The 16,569-nt window shown below is 40.9% G+C and overlaps 1 protein-coding gene across 3 annotated transcripts in view; it reads left to right on the top strand.

The window, feature by feature from the left end:
• Nucleotides 1–11,384, top strand: part of LOC106603483 (drebrin) — a 110,862-nt gene extending 99,478 nt beyond the window's left edge. For all 3 annotated transcript variants that reach the window (XM_014197241.2, XM_014197242.2, XM_014197240.2), the window contains 3 exons: nt 5,484–5,932; nt 8,268–8,358; nt 9,215–11,384. In XM_014197241.2, the coding sequence (XP_014052716.1) occupies nt 5,484–5,932; nt 8,268–8,358; nt 9,215–9,267 (593 nt within the window). In that variant the 3' untranslated portion in view covers nt 9,268–11,384. The remainder of the gene's footprint in view (nt 1–5,483; nt 5,933–8,267; nt 8,359–9,214) is intronic.
• The last annotated feature ends 5,185 nt before the right edge of the window (nt 11,385–16,569 follow it).

Here is a 16,569-nt window from a genome sequence, read left to right as displayed (position 1 = left end):
AGCGGCACCATGAAGACCAAGGAGCTCTCTAAACAGGTCAGGGACAAAGTTGTGGAGAAGTACAGGTCAGGGTTGGGTTACAAAAAAATATCAGAAACTTTGAACATCCCACGGAGCACCATTTGAATCCATTACTAAAACATGGAGAGAATATGGCACCACAACAAACCTACCAAGAGAGGACCGCCCACCAAAACTCAGACCAGGCAAGAGGGCATTAATCAGAGAGGCAACAAAGAGACCAAAGATAACCTCGAAGGAGCTGCAAAGCTCCACAGTGGAGATTGGAGTACAGTTGAAGTCGGAAGTTTACATACACCTTAACCAAATACATTTAAACTCAGTTTTTCACAATTCATGACATTTAATCCTAGTTAAAATTCCCTGTCTTAGGTCAGTTAGGATCACCACTTTATTTTAAGAATGTGAAATGTCAGAATAAAAGTAGAGAGAATTATTTATTTCAGCTTTTCTTTCTTTCATCACATTCCCAGTGGGTCAAAAGTTTACATACACTCAATTAGTATTTGGTAGCATTGCCTTTAAATTGTTTAACTTGGGTCAAACGTTTCGGGTAGCCTTCCACAAGATTCCCACAATAAGTTGGGTGAATTTTGTCCCATTCCTCCTGACAGAGCTGGTGTAACTGAGTCAGGTTTGAAGGCCTCCTTGCTCGCACACGCTTTTTCAGTTCTGATCACAAATTTTCTATAGGATTGAGGTCAGGGCTTTGTGATGGCCACTCCAATACCTTGACTTTGTTGTCCTGAAGTCATTGTCCATTTGGAAGACGCATTTGCGACCAAGCTTTAACTTCCTGACGGATGTCTTGAGATGTTGCTTCAATATATCCACATCATTTTCCTGCCTCATGATGCCATCTATTTTGTGAAGTGCACCAGTCCCTCCTGTAGCAAAGCACCACCACAACATGATGCTGCCACTCCCGTGCTTCACGGTTGGGATGGTGTTCTTCGGCTTGCAAGCCTCCCCCTTTTCCCTCTAAACATAATGATGATCATTATGGCCAAACAGTTCTATTTTTGTTTCATCAGACCAAAGGACATTTCTCCAAAAAGCACGATCTTTGTCCTCATGTGCAGTTGCAAACCGTAGTCTGGCTTTTTTATGGCGGTTTTGGAGCGGTGGCTTCTTCCTTGCTGAGCGGCTTTTTAGGTTATGTCTATATAGGAGTCGTTTTACTGTGGATATAGATACTTTTGTACTTCTTTCCTCCAGGATCTTCACAAGGTCCTTTACTGTTGTTCTGGGATTGATTTGCACTTTTCACACCAAAGTACGTTCATCTCTAGGAGACAGAACGCGTCTCCTTCCTGAGCAGTATGACGGCTGTCTGGTCCCATGGTGTTTATACTTGCATACTATTGTTTGTACAGATGAACATGGTACCTTCAGGCGTTTGGAAATTGCTCTCAAGGATGAACCAGACTTGTTGAGGTCTACAAAAAAAATTCTGAGGTCCTGGCTGATTTCTTTGGATTTCCCCATGATGTCAAGCAAAGAGGCACTGAGTTTGAAGGTAGGCCTTGAAATACATCCACAGGTACACCTCCAATTGACTTAAATTATGTCAATTAGCCTATCAGAAGCTTCTAAAGCCATGACATCATTTTCCAAGCTGTTTAAAGTCACAGTGGCAGGGCTCCCTGCCTGTGCCATTAAAACCCCTACAGCTCATCCAGAACGCCGCAGCCCGTCTGGTGTTCAACCTTCCCAAGTTCTGTCCCGTCACCCCGCTCCTCCGCACACTCCACTGGCTTCCAGTTGAAGCTCGCATCTGCTAAAAGAGCATGGTGCTTGCCTACGGAGCTGTGAGGGGAACGGCACCTCCGTACCTTCAGGCTCTGATCAGTCCCTACACCCAAAGAAGGGCACTGCGTTCATCCACCTCTGGCCTGCTCGCCTCCCTACCTCTGCGGAAGCACAGTTCCCGCTCAGACCAGTCAAAACTGTTCGCTGCTCTGGCACCCCAATGGTGGAACAAGCGCCCTCACGACGCCAGGACAGCGGAGTCAATCACCACCTTCCGGAGACACCTGAAACCCCACCTCTTTAAGGAATACCTGGGATAGGATTAAGTAATCCTTCTAACCATCCCCCCCCTACCCTTCCCCCCCAAAAAATATATAGATGTACTACTGTAAAGTGGTTGTTCCACTGGATATCATAAGGTGAATGCACCAATTTGTAAGTCGCTCTGGATAAGAGCGTCTGCTAAATGACGTAAATGTAAATGTGTATGTAAACTTTTGACCCACTGGAAGTGTGATACAGTGAGTTACAGCTGTGAAAGAATCTGTCTGTAAACAATTGTTGGAAAAATGACTTGTGTCATACACAAAGCAGATGTCCTAACCGACTTGCCAAAACTATAGTTTGTCAATAAGAAATTTGTGGAGTGGTTGAAAAACGACTTTTAATGACTCCAACCTAAGTGTATGTAAACTTCCGACTTCAACTGTATCTGTCCACAGGACCACTTTAAGCCATACACTCCACAGAGCTGGGCTTTATGGAAGAGTGGCAAGAAAAAAATAAGCAAACATGTTTGGTGTTTGCCAAGAGGCAAGTGGGAGACTCCCCAAACATATGGAAGAAGGTACACTGGTCATATGAGACTAAAATTGAGCTTTTTGGCCATCAAGGAAAACGCTATGTCTGGCGCAAACCCAACACCTTTCATCATCCCGAGAACACCATCCCCATGGTTGTGGCAGCATCATGCTGTGGGGATGTTTTTCATCGGCAGGGACTGGGAAAGTGGTTCAGAATTGAAGGAATGATGGGTGGCGCTAAATACAGGGAAATTCTTGAAGGAAACCTGTTGCAGTCTTCCAGAGATTTGAGACTGGGACAGAGGTTCACCTTCCAGCAGGACAGTGACCCTAAGCATACTGCTAAAGCAACACTTGAGTGGTTTCAGTGGAAAACATTTAAATGTCTTGGAATGGCCTAGTCAAAGCTCAGACCTCAATCCAATTGAGAATCTGCGGTATAACTTAAAGATTGCTGTACACCAGCGGAACCCATCCAACTTGAAGGAGCTGGAGCAGGTTTGCCTTGAAGAATGGGCAAAAATCCCAGTGGCTAGATGTGCCAAGCTTATAGAGACATACCCCAAGAGACTTGCAGCTGTAATTGCTGCAAAAGGTGGCTCTACAAAGTTTTGACTTTGGGGGGGGGGGGTAAATAGTTATGCACACTACATTTTTCAGTTTTTTGGTCTTATTTCTTGTTTGTTTCACAATAAAAAATATGTTGTATCTTCAAAGTGGTAGGCATGTTGTGTAAATCAAATGATACAAACCCCCCCCAAAATCAATTTTAATTCCAGGTTGTAAGGCAACAAAATTAGAAAAATGCCAAGGGGGTGAATACTTTCGCAAGCCACACAGTAGCAATTTAGTTTTTCCTCAGTTGCTTTAGGACTCTAAAACGAAATTAACCTCTCTAGGGTATGTGGGACGAAATCGTCCCACCTACTCAACAGCCAGTGGAATCCCGTGGTGGTGATATTCAAATACCTTAGAAATGCTATTACTTACATTTCTCAAACATATGACTATTTTACAGCATTTTAAAGACAAGACTCTCGTTAATCTAACCACACTGTCCGATTTCAAAAAGGCTTTACAACGAAAGCAAAACATTAGATTATGTCAGCAGAGTACCCAGCCAGAAATAATCAGACACCCATTTTTCAAGCTAGCATATAATGTCACATAAACCCAAACCACAGCTAAATGCAGCACTAACCTTTGATGATCTTCATCAGATGACACACCTAGGACATTATGTTATACAAAACATGCATTTTTTGTTCAATCAAGTTCATATTTATATCAAAAACCAGCTTTTTACATTAGCATGTGACGTTCAGAACTAGCATACCCACCGCAAACTTCCGGTGAATTTACTAAATTACTCACGATAAACGTTCACAAAAAACATAACAATTATTTTAAGAATTATAGATACAGAACTCCTTTATGCAATCGCTATGTCCGATTTTAAAATAGCTTTTCGGCAAAAGCACATTTTGCAATATTCTGAGTAGATAGCTCGCCATCACGGGCTAGCTATTTTGACGCCCACCAAGTTTGGCACTCACCAAACTCAGATTTACTATAAGAAAAATTGGATTACCTTTGCTGTTCTTCGTCAGAATGCACTCCCAGGACTTCTACTTCAATAACAAATGTTGGTTTGGTTCAAAATAATCCATAGTTATGTTCAAATATCCTCTGTTTTGTTCGTGCGTTCAAGACACTATCTGAAGGGTAACGAAAGGGTGACGCGCCCGGCGCGTATCGTGACAAAAAAATTCTAAATATTCCATTACCGTACTTCGAAGCATGTCAACCGCTGTTTAAAATAAATTTTTATGCGATTTTTCTCGTAAAAGTGATAATATTCCGACCGGAAACCCTGTTTTCGTTCAAAGACTGAAAATCTAAAATGGACTCTTCTCGTGCACGCGTGCGCCAGTCTCATTGTTCTCTGATCGACCACTTACCAAATGCGCTACTGTTTTTCAGCCATGGCCTGCAAAGTCATCATTCAATGTTCTGCCGCCTTCTGAGAGCCTATGGGAGCCGTAGGAAGTGTCACGTTACAGCAGAGATCCTCAGTTTTCAATAAAGAGAGTGTAGAAGACCAAGAAATGGTCAAAGAGGGCACTTCCTGTAAGGAATCTTCTCAGGTTTTTGCCTGCCATATGAGTTCTGTTATACTCACAGACACCATTCAAACAGTTTTAGAAACTTTAGGGTGTTTCCTATCCAAATCAATTATATGCATATTCTAGTTTCTAGGCAGTAGTAATAACCAGATAAAATCGGGTACGTTTTTTATCCGGCCGTGCAAATACTGCCCCCTACCCTAGAGAGGTTAAATGTAACATTTGGGGGTATGGGGCCCCCAAAACTCATTGGTCCCCTGTCGTGCGTGGGCTGCGGCGGTGTGTGCAACGCCAGTGACACGCATGCACACACACACACCCTGGGACTGTGTGTTTTTTCCCAGGCCTAATTTGCCTTCACAGATGGCTGGGCTTCCCCTGCTCATGTCTCTAGTCCCCGGTGGCACTCTGGTACTGTGGACAGTGTTAAAGTACACCACCTGAACACCAATGAGTGTAACAGGAACACAACACAAGGGTATCACTGTGTGGTGTTCTCTGAAGTTAAAGCTGTAATTCATGTCATGTTGTGGACCTAAGAGATCTTGGACTGTAGGTATACTGTAAGAGCATCAATAAACAGTGTGGTCTTTCTATTGCTGCAACGATGTGTAAGTGGAGTTTATTATCTGTGAACTGTGTGACTAGATTGACAGGGCATACTGATGATCTTCTGACTGTTTCGCTTTGTGTCCTGTCAGGGCTTATTGATAACAAGTTTTGACTGTTATCAATAACAGTCCCCCTCCCTCCCTTTCTCTCTACCTTCCTCTCCCTCTAGGTGAGCCCAAGCAACAGCCAGGCCCGGTCCAGGACTCCACCCCCACCAAGCCCATTCAGAGCGTGGCACCCCAGACCCGCACAGACTCCAAACCCCCATCCTCAACCCCGGACGACTATGACCCCTTCTCAGGCTTCAGGCCCCTGCCTGCCCCCACCGCCACAGACCCCCTGGTGGAGCTATGGGACAGCAGCCCTGCCACCGGCATCGCCCCCTCTCAGGCCCCACACCCTGGAGGGCAACCCCAGCCCCTGCTGAGCTTTGACGAGATGGGGGATGTACCATTCTGCCCGGGGGGTCCCGAGGGGGTCGAGGAAGAGCCCTCCAGCCTAGTGGATGTGGCCGGGACCCACGATATGACCCTGAGCTACCAGCAAGCACTGCAGCACGCTTCAGATGATACTCAGCTGATGACCAACGGGGAGACCCTGCTCAAAGAAGGGACTCAGGTCAGGAGAGGAGCAGTAGTCATGTTATCTCATATTACAGTATATTGAGCAAAATTACTTGGCAGTACTTTACATGCATAGAGTTGCCCTTATACATTAAGTTGACGATTTGCCAATACAGCAATACAGCATGTAATTTCTCAGCTGCACAACAACAAAGGTATGTTGTCTGCACTATCTGTATCGTATCATTCCTTATAAAAAAAAAGTATTATATTATGTGCCACATGATGGCAGTAAATGCATTCTACATCAGCACTAGTGGGTGCCACTGGTTACCTGGAGAGAGAGGATGGCAGTTTGTTCTGTGTTCCTGATCTGGAACAAAGATGAACAACACAAACAGATAGTATAGTACTGAATGATCTATGGTACAAATTGCCTCCAGATAACCTTGGCTGTACTGTACATGTAGTATTTGTTTGGACAGAGTGGCTCGGTGATAAACAGTGACTTCAGAAAGTATTCACACCCCTTGACTTTTTCCACGTATTGATGTCTTTAAAGACTGAATTTAAAATGTATAAAATTTTGATTTTTGTGATCTACACACAACACCCCATAATGTCAAAGTGGAATTTTGTTTTTTGAAATATTTACAAATGAATTAAAAATGAAAACCTGAAATGTCTTCAGTCAACAAATATTAAACAATTTTGTTATAGCAAGCTTCAATAAGTTCAGGAGTATAAATGTGCTTAACAAGTCACATACAAAGTTGCATGGAATCACTCTGTGTGCAATAATAGTGTTTAATATGATTTTTAAATGACTACCCCATATTTGTACCCTACACATACAAATAAAATAAAACATTTCACATGAGCAGAATAAAATTAAGTGTAGACCTTACAGTGAAATGCTTACTTACAAGCCCTTAACCAACAATGCAGTTCAAGAAATAGAGTTCATAAAATATTTACTAAATAAAGTAAAATAAATCAAATCAATAAAAAAGTAACACAATACATTTACATAACAATAACGAGGCTATGTACAGTGAGTACCGGGTGAATTATCTGTAAGGTCCCTCACTCTAGCAGTGAATTTTAAGCAGAGATTCAACCACAAAGACCAGGGAGGTTTTCCAATGGTTCGCAAAGAGAAAGAGCACACATTGAATATCCCTTTGAGCATGGTGCAGTTAGTAATGGATGGTGTATCAATACATCCAGTCACTGCAAAGCTACAGGCACCCTTCCCAACGCAGTTGCCGGAGAGGAAGGAAACCGCTCAGGGATTTCACCATGAGGCTAATGGTGATTTTAAAACAGTTAGAGTTTAATGGCTGTGATAGGAGATAACTGGGGATGGATCAACAACATTGTAGTCACACCACAATACCAACCTAAATAACAGAGTGAAAAGAAGGAAGCCTGTACATAATACAAAATATTCCAAAACATGCATCTTGTTTGGAATGAGACACTAAAGTAATACTGCAAAAATGTGTCAAAGATAAAAAACACAATTATTGAATAAAAGGTGTTATGTTTGGGGCAAATCCAACACATCGCTGAGTACGCCTCTTCATATTTTCAAGCATGGTGATGGCTGCATCATGTTATGGGTATGCTCGTCATTGGCAAGGACTAGGGAGTTTTTTAGGATCAAAATAAACTGAATAGAGCTAAGCACAGGCAAAATACTAGAGGAAACCCTGTTTCAGTCTGCTTTCCAGCAGATACTGGTAGACAAATTCCGCTTTCAGCAGGATCATTTCCTTAAACACAAGGCCAAATATACAGTCTGCTAAGCAACTGTAGTTCCTTACCAAGACGACATTGTATGTTCCCTTGTGGCTTAGTTACACTTTTGACTTAAATCAGCTTGAAAATCTATGGAAAGACTTGAAAATGGCTGTTTAGCAGTGATCAATAACCAACTTGACAGAGCTTGAAGACATTTTTTAAGAATAATGTGCAAATATTGTACAATCCACGTGTGAAAAGCTCTTAGAGACTTATCCAGAAAGACTGTAATCAGCTGTAATCACTGCCAAAGGTGATTCTAACATGTATTGACTCGGGGTTGAATACTTTCAAATTAAGATATATGTGTTTTATTTTATTTTAATAAAAAAAAATATATATATATATATATATATATATATATATATTACACTTTGACAGTAGAGTATTGTGTAGATCGTTGACTAAAAATGACAATTAAATAAATTATAATCCCACTTTGTAACACAACAAAATGTGAAAAAAGTCAAAGGGTGTGATTACTTTCTGAAGGCACTGCAGCAGTAGCATAGTGTGTCTATATGTCTACATGCATAGAAACAATACTGTTATCAACTAATGTTTCTGCCTGTCTGTCTGTGCAGGCAAACGAGGGTTACTTCAGCCAATCGCAGGAGGAGGAGAAATGCTCTGCTAAAATGACCCCAACGTCAGTGTTTTATAACAAGCCACCAGGTGAGAGAAGGAGAGCGAGAGAGAGAGAGAGTGAGAAAGCGAGAGAGAGCGGGGCATGTCAGGATTAAACATCAAAATAACCTTTTTGCCTGAAAGCTGTGAGGATTATTCTGTTGGAAATACATCAATATATGAAAAAGTAGTAACGTGTAAAGTGTTTGAAGAGTTTATAATTACATCATTGAGGGTTATTTAATCATTTGTAAATGCATTATAAACCATTAATAAACGCGTATATCGCTTTGGTTTAAATAGAGCAATTAACTGGTCAGTGCTTACCAAAAAGTGAGCCAATATTTACCTTCTGTTATTATCCATTTACAAATGCTATTATAATATGCACCCTTGTGTATAATCATGCAACCTTATTTTCAATGGTTGCACAGTTAAACAATAGTTATTTTCTCCCTCTTGGGTGTGATGCATTAGTGCTCTGTCCCAGGAACAGAAAAGGTTGGTTTTCAGACCAATGGTCAACATCGCACTATTTTGACCAATGCGTTATTACCCATTAATTAATAGTTTATAGTGCATTTACAAGTAATTTAATAACCATTAACAACATCATTATAAACTCTTTATAAACCCTTTACAAATGGTACCTTAACAATCACCAGCTTGGCTAATCATGTTGTTGTTACTATTTTATTCAGGAACTGCTGTCACACTTATTTTTGAAGACAGTCTGACTTATGATGCTGATTGTTATAGTATGTGGTTGTTTCTGCCCATTTATTTGACATATTGTAAGACACCATGGATAAAAAGATTAAAGTTTGTGTGTGTGTGTTTGTTTTTTCAAACATTGACCAAGTGGATTTATGGATGTTTATCTATGCCCTGTGCGTGTGTACAGAGATTGACATCACATGCTGGGACACAGACCCTGTAATGGAAGACAGCGACTAGACCATGGCGAAGTAGTCCAGTCCGGCGGTGGGAAGCAGAAACAACGCATCATCAACAACGAAATATACTTTTTTTAAAGTAATAATAACAACAAGTCTTGCATAAAAAAAATCTGTATAATGTTCTAGAAGGGGGAAAAAACTGATGTTAGCCACAGAAAAGGTTTTTGAGTTATTGTTAAAGATGCTAATGGGTTAATGATGAGCTCTTGGTTTTATGTTTTTTTTTTTTTGCTATGCAGAGTAAATAGTGGGGAGTGGGGAATACTTTCTTGAGAATGTATGTGTCTTCTACAGCAGACTAAACACACTGTACCAGACAGGTAGCCTATTAGAATGTATAGCAACCCTCCCCCTCCATTCTCCCTCATTCTGGGTAGCTACAGTAGTTGGGGATAAAAGTGGGAGCGGTGCCTGGTGGGATCAGAGAGGAGTGGTGCCTAGTGTAATCCTGTAGTCTTTGATGTTTCAGTTTGGCCATGGGGGTGATGAAGGCGTGGTGGACATCAGACTACAGGCTGGGATAGCAGTACCATTGTATTACTCCGTAGTAAAACCCTGATACACACAAGGGAGGTATAATGAAATACTTGTTTTGTGCTGTACCAAGTCACTTTGAAAATGAATATCTATTGTAGTTTGTTATCGTTGTGTTGATTGGCATACTCTCCCAGCAGAAAATCTGACATGGGGAAAATAAGTATGATTTTTCTACCTATTAGAAGTGTTCTATAAATTGACATTCAGGATCTTTGAATCATGGCAATAGTGGTAGTCTCTTGTTTTGTCTTCAGTGAAAACTAGGCAATGACTGTATCTAGAGCACTCAGATGGGAATGAGGACGTTCGTCACACATTGTGGCACTATGAACGGAACAGTGTGTCTTGTGCTAAGATGGTTCTAGAGCTGCTACAGTAGTCTCTGCTTTGTAACACTACACCTTCTTTGCAGTAGATGATACAAATGCACCCTTTCGCTTTCCATGTGTATTTATTTCCCTTGTCCTTCTTTTAAAATGATGTAGTTCACATGCACGTCCCTAGATGGCCTCAGCACCGTTTTGTATACTATTGTAATTCTACTGTTGGACTACCTCTGTGTTGTTTTTGCACAGATCTCATTCTCTCACCCAGTTATCTCGGTTCTGATTCGCTGTTAACAGTCTAAATGAGAACCATTCCGGTGGATTAGTTTTGCCAGGAGCCCTTCTAAATGCTTATGATTATAAAGCCTGGTTTTAAACGGTATTATTGCTCTAATGTTTAGAAACAGGTTCTAGCTTCTTGATGCAACCCTCTACACATGGCTTATAGACCAGTCTTCCTTTATTTGATCTACAGGAGGTTTCTTATCATTACTGTTCAAGGTTATAGTTTCATTCCTGAGATCTGATTCTATATCAATCCAGGCATTCTTACCCATAGATATAGAACAGTTCTATAGCAGGTATATGTTGTTATAGCTATGTGCTATTACCACAGAATTCTGAGTGGGAACCAACAAGCAATAAGAAAATAAACCAATCAAGTATTTTGTCCTGTAAATAGTGTTTGTTTTTTAGAAATACACAACTACAACTAATGAACGTCGAACACTTCTTTGTCATTGTGGCCCTTATGATTATGCCACTTTGAATTTAGGCTTGTTGTGGGATTGAATGAGATGTTTAAATAAAGTTTATTTGAAGCGAAATATGAAATGTGATTCCATATCCCTACCAGCCTTTTTCTGTATATGAGAATCAACTAATGCTTAGTAAGAGCTGACCAACCCGCATCTTTAGCAGTAACTGACACCCTTTCTACATGATTTCAATGTATACTTCTTCACCCTGATAACCTCCTGGGTAGTTATTATTATTATTCTCTCCCGATCACACTACTAGGAGACTACTACTACTACTATACTACTACTCTACTACTACTACCCCTCTTTGCCCCAAAGCAAGGCTTAGCTGTTCCTTGTCTTATCTCTCTCTTTTCATTTAAAATATATTTTATTTATCTTCCCTCTTTTCCATCCGCTTCTCACACACTCTGTTTTTTAAATAAGCACAAGATCTTTTGTGACATGCTAAGTGCTGATGTATGTTAATAAAAGACTTAAAAACCTCCAAATGATGACTTCAGAGAGTGTTTTTGATTTGACAGTTTTTCTTTTGGCTGTATCACCCCAATCTAATGCATCCTTGAATACTTCAATAGTATCATGAAGTGCTAGCATCATAGAATTAAATAGAGCACTAAAACGAACATTGACATCCTGGCAACATGACTAAAATGACGGCCATTTTGGTCAGAGAATCTCATATCATTATATTCTAAGGTAGAAGTGCACTTTTTTTATATTGATCATATCATTTATCATCTTGAAGTACTGGATTGCTCCAGGCCGCTCACTGATGCATTTCAAAGCTTTCTCTGCAAACAAATATCTCAGTCATTCAAAGCAGGAATGAACACAAAACATTCAACAACATTAAAAGTCTGTCACTGCCACTTGTCATGTTTGTTTTAATCTGTATTTTATTCAACTGCATTTTATTCAAGAGATGTTGGCACTGTTGATTTAGTAATAGTCCAGGTATGGTCCTGTGTGGCTCAGTTGGCAGAGCATGGTGCTTGCAATGCCAGGGTTGTGGGATTGATTCCCTCAGGGGACCAGTACGAAAATGTATCCACTCACTACAGTAAATTTCTCTGGATAAGAGCATCCGCTAAAATGTGAAATGTTCTGTAAAGACCCTTTCTCCTCACAGGTATACATGGAACACATAGGCTGCATCCCAAAGGCACCCTATGCCTTCAAAAAGTATTCACACCCCTTGACTTTATCCACATTTTGTTGTGTTACAGCATGAATTTAAAATGTATTCAATTGAGATGCTGTGTCACTGGCCTACACACAATGCCCCATAATGTCAAAGTGGAATTGTGCTTTTAGAAATTCCTACAAATTAATAAAACATTTGTCAATAAATATTAAATGAATTTGCTTAACAAGTCACATAAGTTGCATGGACTCACTCTGTGTGCAATAATAGAGTTTAACAGGATTTTTGAATAACTACGTCATCTCTGTACCTCTGTCACATGTGCTCCCTCTCCGGCCTCTAGGTCACCAGGCTACTCTTTATGGCGCACACCTGTCACCATCGTTACGCGGACCTGTGTGTCGTCAGACTCACCTGGACTCCATCACTTCCCTGATGACCTTCCCTTTATATGTCACTCCCTTGGTTCCTTCCCCAGGCATTCCCCCAGAGTTTCTTACCAAGACGACATTGAATGTTCCCGAGTGGCTTAGTTACACTTTTGACTTAAATCAGCGTGAAAATCTATGGAAAGACTTGAAAATGGCTGTTTAGCAGTGATCAATAACCAACTTGACAGAGCTTGAAGACATGTTTTAAGAATAATGTGCAAATAAAGCTGTAACTACTTTGTAGCCTACAGTAGTTACAGCGTTGACTTAAATTGGCTTGAAAATCTATGGCAAGACTTGAAAATGGCTGTCTAGCAATGATTGACTTGAATTTCTTTAAGAATAATGTGCAAATATTGTACAATCCAGGTGTGCAAAGCTCTTAGAGACTTACCCAAAAAGACTCACAGCTGCAGTCGATGCCAAATTTGCTTCTACAAAGTTTTGAATACTTACGGTATGTAGATTTGATATTTCTGTATTTTATTTTCAATACATTTCGAAAAACATGTTTTCACTTTGTCATTATCATGGGGTATTGTGTGTAGATGGGTGAGATTTTTATTTATTTCATCTGTTTTGAATTCACAACAAATTGTGAAATAAGTCAAGGGGTATGAATACTTTTGGGATGCACTGTAATGTCTATATGGGCCCTGATCAAAAGCAGTGCACTATATAGGGAATAGAGTGCAATTATTTACACATCCATACAGTACAGTAGTAGCAGCAGATGTAGGAGTGACTAACAGAGAACAGCTCCTGCAGTCAGACGTATAGAGAATACTTTGCATGCTACATGTTGTATGTACATTTATTCACAGCAAAACAGTTTGTATATTCACAGTATGTGTGGGATGTCAGTCACTGAGAGTCCATACTATAGCAGGGCCATTTCCTGCTTTAGGCCAAATCAATCCGTAGCCTATCTGGACAGATATGCTCCCTTGGATGGTATTTGGATATATCCTCAAATGATGGATCTCCCACAGTGATGTCAATCCAATATTGGAGGAACGGTCCACTCCATCAGGGCATTTTATCGATTTCCTCAAAATGGCTGTCACATTGACAGCTAGACAAAAAGTTCCAGTTCCAACCGTGTTTAGCGAGCCCTGGGAGGGAAACCCTGTGGATGTCAGTCGTCAGACACGACTGACAGTCCCAGTCCTACACTAGTAGATAGAAGCCATGTATCCTAGCCATGTGCACCATCCCCAATGTGCTCTGAATGAGTATGCACTGACTGGCCACACAGCTGATGTTCCCTTGCATTCTAAACAGACACTAGCTAGCGCTCTGGCCTGGTGGTTACTTAGCAACACGTATGCCACTAGAGGATGGAGGACAGTGGCATACACCTCTGTCTTTTCCTTCTCCTGTTGCGGGGGAGAGGAAAGACAGAACATAAAAACAGCACAAACAAAACAAACGTGGTACAATGAAATAAACTGGAATCAATGCATGACAGCTCAGGGAGGCAATTGTCAGTTAATCAAGAGTACTGTATGTGACAAGTTGTGTGATTAAACAGACAAAACCTTTGTCAAAATAATATTCAACATTACTTCAAGCATGGATAGAAACACAAATTAAATAGTCTTCATTTTCAGTTACACTTAAAGCATGAATTAGTACATTCAGGAGCCATGATAATCAGCATCACTTGTTTGTTTTGATTGTTCTGAAAAAGAAAAGCCTGTAAGTTCTTCAAATGATTGTCTCAATGCAATTTTCTATATACTTTAGACCAGTGGTTGCCAAACTTTTTATAGTCCCGTACCCCTTCAAACATTCAACCTCCAGCTGCGTACCCCCTCTAGCACCAGGATCAGCACACTCACAAATGTAGTTTTTTGCCATCATTGTAAGCCTGCCACACACACACTATACGATACATTTATTAAACATAAGAATGAGTGTGAGTTTGTCACAACACGGCTCGTGGGAAGTGACAAAGAGCTCTTATAGAACCAGGGCACAAATAATAATATAATAATAATCAATCATTTTGCTCTTTACTTAGCCATCTTACATATAAAACCTTATTTGTTCATCAAAAATGGTGAATATCTCACCACAGGTTAATGAGAAGGGTGTGCTTGAAAGGATGCACATAACTCTGCAATGTTGGATTGTATTGGAAAGCGTCTCAGTTTTTTTCCACACACAGTCTGTGCCTGTATTTAGTTTTCATGCTAGTGAGGGCCGAGAATCCACTCTCACATAGGTACGTGGTTGCAAAGGGCATCAGTGTCTTAACAGCGCAATTTGCCAAGGCAGGATACTCTGAGTGCAGCCCAATCCAGAAATCTGGCAGTGGCTTCTGATTCAATTCAATTTTCACAGAACCGCTTGTTGCATTTTCAATGAGGCTCACAAAAAATCATACAATGATGGAAAGACCTGTGTGTTGTCCTTGTTAACGCAGACAAAGAGCTCCAACTTCTTAACCATAGCCTCAATTTTGTCCCACACATTGATTATAGTTGCGGAAAGTCCCTGTAATCCTAGATTCAGATCATTCAGGCGATAAAAAACATCACCTAGATAGGCCAGTCGTGTGAGAATGCAAGCGGTCAGACAAGTGAAAATTATGGTCAGTAAAGAAAGCTTTAAGCTTGTCTCTCAATTAAAAAAAACATGTCAATACTTTGCCCCTTGATAACCAGCTCACTTCTGTATGTTGTAAAAGCGTTATATGGTCGCTGCCCATATCATTGCATAGTGCAGAAAATACACGAGAGTTCAGAGGCCTTGCTTTCACAAAGTTAACCATTTTCACTGTAGTGTCCAAAGCGTATTTCAAGCTGTCAGGCATTCTCTTGGCAGCAAGAGCCTCTCGGTGGATGTACCCAAGTAGTGTCGGGAGCCACTGCTTGCACGCGCATTACCACTCCAATATGTCTCCCTGTCATGGCTTTTGTGCCATCAATACAGATACCAACACATCTTGACCACCAAAGTCCATTTGTGTCACAAAGCTGTCCAATACTTTAAAAATATCCTCTCCTGTTGTCCTGGTTTCCAGTGGTTTGCAGAAGAGGATGTCTTCCTTAATAAACATAAGACATATACCAGGAGCTGTGCCAGGCCCGCCACGTCTGTTGACTCATCCAGCTGTAATGCATAGAATTCACTGGCTTGTATGCAAAGCAGTAATTATTTCAGAACATCTCCTGCCATGTCACTGATGCGTTGTGAAACAGTGTTGTTTGATGAAGACCTTGTCTGTATAGTTTTTTGGGCCTTTCCCCCCAGCCATATCCACGGCAGCAGGAAGAATGAAGTCCCCCACAATAGTATGGGGCTTGTCTGTCCTAGCCACTCGGTAGCTCACCATTTAAGACGCTTCTAGCCACTTCTTATTAATGGTATCTGTTGCTTTTATACATGTCTTACTACTTGAAAGTTGTCTTAATTCTCGCTCAAAAAAACTCCAGTGGGTTGTTTTTCGAATTGGCACGTTTTGTTTCTAAATGTCTGCACAAGAGTGAAGGTTTAATCGAGTTGTGAGATAGTACTTTTGCACATATAATACACTGTGGCTGAGAAAAGGCACTACTCCCAATATAAGTGAACCCCAAATCAATGTAGTTCTCATCATATTTGCGCCTCTTCGATGGTCCAACGTCCCCGTCTGTTGTTCGGTGCTTTCCCGGGTAAGGGGGCAGTAGCTCTTCAGTTACATCTGATTCACAACTGTCAGTTTCCATGCTAGCTGGGCTAACAACAAATGTAGAATTACTGATGCTAGCATTGGATGTGCTCGTGGAAGCAGAACAACTTGTCGACAGGTGCAGGTGTAGTACTGTAGTACTACCAGTAGAGCTGGTATGTGTCTCTATGGACGCGGGCCTTACTTTTTTAACCATTTATCAATTTTCGAGCAAATGGAATGAGCAGCAGCTACGTTTGGCTACATATGGACTGTTAGTGGAATTCCCGCAAAAGAGTAACGGTTAATGTGATTGGATGTTAATTATTTGACTAGGCTACCTGTATTTGACATTGTGTTGTTATTTCGCTGAACGCTAGATGGTTTCATTTTATTTTTGACAGTGTAACGAGGCTACTCAGGCGATAAAAAAACTCACC

Source organism: Salmo salar, chromosome ssa04 (genome assembly GCF_905237065.1).
Source record: "Salmo salar chromosome ssa04, Ssal_v3.1, whole genome shotgun sequence".
Classification (NCBI taxonomy): Eukaryota; Metazoa; Chordata; class Actinopteri; order Salmoniformes; family Salmonidae; genus Salmo; species Salmo salar.
Note: the sequence above shows the minus strand (reverse complement) of the source record. Positions and strands in the feature narration are given on the sequence as shown.